The sequence below is a fragment of the Pistacia vera genome, unplaced genomic scaffold, assembly GCF_008641045.1.
Source record: "Pistacia vera cultivar Batoury unplaced genomic scaffold, PisVer_v2 Contig1842, whole genome shotgun sequence".
In the NCBI taxonomy this organism is placed as follows: domain Eukaryota; kingdom Viridiplantae; phylum Streptophyta; class Magnoliopsida; order Sapindales; family Anacardiaceae; genus Pistacia; species Pistacia vera.
This window is the reverse complement of record NW_022195941.1, coordinates 1-3,471: the sequence shown is the minus strand read 5'-3', so window position 1 is coordinate 3,471 and position 3,471 is coordinate 1. Positions and strand designations below refer to the sequence as shown.

Sequence of the window (3,471 nt, the reverse complement as noted above, 5' to 3'; positions counted from 1 at the left end):
CCGTGACCAGGAGGCCCCGATATGGCCGTTTTTGGCTATATTGATGGTCGAAAAGGCCATATCGGGAGTAGATCTTGCTGGAAATGGCAAAATCTATTTTGGTCATTTCCAACCAGATTGATGGGTCTGGCTAGACCCTCGGCCTTTATCAGCCATATTTGGGCAAGATTTGGTCGTTAATGGTTAGATCCATGGCCGTTAACGACCAAATCTCACCCAGATCTGGTCGATAAATGCCAAGGGTCTGGCCAGATCTACTTCTGATATGGACTTTTTGGCCATCAATATGGCCATAAACGGCCATATCGGGGCCTCCCGGTCACGGTGGGTTGCTCACGGTAACTCCAGGTGACTTTCGATGGCTTCCCACAGCGGCCGGCGACAGGCGACAACAGATGGGTGGGGGTGGTGGCTTGGGTAAACTGAAATTTGTTTTAATTTCAAGGGTAATTTTGTCAAAAAAGTTAATTAATTGGGGTGAAATGGTAAAAACAAGATTCATGTAAATAAATTAAAAAAAAAAAGCATTATCGTCCTAAAGTTTTATTAATAAGGGATATAATTATAATAAAAAAAGATTAGCCAAATAATCTGACAATACCTAAGAAAATGGAGGTAATCAGATTAACTCCAATATTATCAATAGTAACCACTATTGGTATTTGAAGATTATCGGTATCTTATATTATTTGACAACTAAACATGATAATTAAGTAATATAAGATGACTTAACCCTAATAATGCCATGTAACCGCCAACCAAACGCCCCTGAGGAAAGTAGGAATTGCCTAAAAGGTCCCTTATCAGTGGCTATATAATTTGGCAAACTAGGGCGGCATAAGCTCGGCATTAGAAAAAAAGTATAAAATGCAAAAGCAGAGCCACTCTCTAATCTTGTAAAGAGTAGAGTAGCGAGTCATGTCGCAAGCAGTTCATCCCATATCTAACAATTTCCCAGGTAACTTCAACTTTTACTTCAAAATTAAGACTGAAACGACCGTTTTAATATTTTAGTTTTCGTTATCCTTTTTCAATTTTTGTCCATTGCAGTTTTTGAACAATAACGCGAAGCTTTAGGGTTTTACTCATTTCGATGCTGCTGTTGTTCTGTTTATTGTAGATTTTGTATCTATTTAAATTCTAGCTATTCGTTTTTTTAGTAAACAAACCAACTGGCAACTGGATGTCTGAACTTTGTCTTGTCAAATTTAATTAATCCTTTTGCCACGCAGACCGTAGAGGGTTTTGTTTATTATTAGCATTTTAGCAGGGATGAGAGGCGGAGTTTAGGGGCTTTTCTTTAGTTAATGTGTACTATTTCGTTTACATGATGGATTTTTCAGGATGTGGGTCTTGCAAATTCGTTGCCTACTCCTCCCCTATAAGATTTAGGTACATAAGAGAATTTTGGTGATTCTGACGAAAAGGTTGGTTGTGGTTATGGTCTGCTTTGTTCAGATAGTTTTTTGGTGGCAAGTTGTGGCAGCTATGGTGCTGTTGTTTTAAGGGTTATGGGAGTGCTAATGTGCTGTTGCCAATGTGAATATTGCCATCAATCCTCCCACTGATATTTTAGTTTTGAAGCAATTTTCAATGGGTTCATTTTGATATGTAATATTACTATCAAAGTTCCCATCATAAACACCAGAAAACGTATATAAATATCTAGTTTATAGGACAACTCAATCATGTATCTTGAAGGAATGATGAGAAATTCTGGAGCATATGCTTATGCCCACCTCACATTGTAACTTCATCCTTATCAAGTGGCAGACTGTGCACTAGATCCGTTCTGCGTTTCATATTGATCCAGGTTCCAGTTAATAGAGGTTTATATATTGTAATAGTTAGACTATTTTGATTTGGTACCCCTATATTTCAGTCTTCCTCTTTTATCTTCTTGAAGAGAAAATATCCATAAATGAATTATAGGTAAAATAAAGTGTAAACCTATTTGATATTTTAGGAATCCTTGCTGTGAATATATAGGGTAAGACCATGAATTGTGAGTCATTCTTTTTCTTGCCAAATTGTACATGGGTTTTTGTATTATAGTTAAGTTCTTAAATTAAAAATATCTTATTGTAGGTTATGGGTCATCTGAAGGAAGGTGTCTCCCGTGCTTGGGTATTTCTGGAAGAGCGGTGGCTCTGTCTTCCTGCTCTTCTCGTGGTGATCTGAGAATTCGTTCACAGGTAAAGATTGGAGCAGTTAAATGTGATGCCAAAGGAACATCATTTGTGTGCAAGGCTGGTTCTGGGAGTTATAGGAGAAATCCTGACATGAGACAAAACAGAAATGGATTCCGAGGCAGGAACAGGCAAAACGAAGAGAGGGATAGTTTTGATGATGAATCTGAACTGTTATCTTCAAAAAATGGGCCATTACTCTCCCTCTCCAGTTCCCCAAAATTTCAAGCAACGTCAGCCCCAGGACCAAGAGAGAAGGAGATTGTTGAACTATTCAGAAAGGTCCAGTCTCAGCTTCGAGAAAGAGCAGCAGCTAAAGAAGACAACAAGATTGAAGTGACACAGGGACAACGTAAAGAGAGTGAAACAGTAGATTCTCTCCTCAAGTTGTTGAGGAAACACTCAATTGAGCAAGGTAAGAGGAAAAGCAGCAGTGGCAGCAGCAAAAACGAGACTGAACAGAATGCTGTTTATGATGAGGATAAAAGCACAAGCTTCTTTGATTCAAGTAGTAGAGTTGGGGCTGAGGCCCGAGAACCTAAGGAACCTAATGCCTCTTCTTTAACAAGACCAGCATCAAATTTCAGACGTAGGTCTCCGGTTAATCAATTCAAATACCAGCCCATTTATCCCAGTGAGGAAACTATGAATTCTGTCTCACAATTAAATCCTAGTGGGAAGAGGAAGAAGAGTTCAGTTGAGATAAGCACGGACTCCAGATATCAGCCTGAACCAGAACTTCAGCTGGGGTCAGAGCCTGAGCATGATGCCAGCTTTGTGGATGGGGATGTCTATGATGAGGTATCTGACAGTGAACCAAATATTCTAGTTGGCAATGTGTATGATGAGGTATCAGACAATGAGTCCGATGTTGTAGAAGGCAGTGTATACGAGGCATCAGAGGGCGAGTCTTCAGATATTGATAATGCTGATAATGATGAAGATGGAGGAAAAGAGGAGGATATTGAACATCCAGATTTTACTGCTTTGAAGCTCCCTGAACTAAGGGCAATTGCCAAGTCTCGAGGAGTGAAAGGGTTTTCAAAGATGAAGAAAGGCGAGTTGGTGGAGTTGTTAAGTGGTAGCTCAGTCTGATTACTGATCAGGGTTTAAAAATAAAAAAATAAAAAAAGCAAAAAGGCAAGAGGCCGTTTACAATTTTGAGACTAGTTGTGACATTCTCTTTTTTGTTATCTTATATTTGCTTCTGTTGTCTTCAGTTGATTGCATTTGCTTCTATGTAATGTTTTAGGCCCTTCGACATCTTTTGAGACTTAGTAGC

General features: G+C 39.1%; 1 protein-coding gene across 1 annotated transcript; it reads left to right on the top strand.

The window, feature by feature from the left end:
* Positions 1-915: 915 nt before the first annotated feature.
* On the top strand, positions 916-3,464 carry LOC116126868 (rho-N domain-containing protein 1, chloroplastic-like). The gene is made up of 2 exons (XM_031412542.1): positions 916-958; positions 2,089-3,464. The coding sequence occupies exons 1-2, from the start codon at positions 919-921 to the stop codon at positions 3,282-3,284; spliced, it is 1,236 nt and encodes a 411-aa protein (XP_031268402.1). The 5' UTR covers positions 916-918; the 3' UTR covers positions 3,285-3,464.
* The last annotated feature ends 7 nt before the right edge of the window (positions 3,465-3,471 follow it).

Excerpts from the sequence above, each read along its gene's own strand:
- LOC116126868 (XM_031412542.1), top strand. The coding sequence starts at position 919 with ATGTCGCAAGCAGTTCATCCCATATCTAACAATTTCCCAG. Across the intron at positions 959-2,088 it reads CATATCTAACAATTTCCCAG|GTTATGGGTCATCTGAAGGA; the intron begins GTAACTTCAACT and ends ATCTTATTGTAG.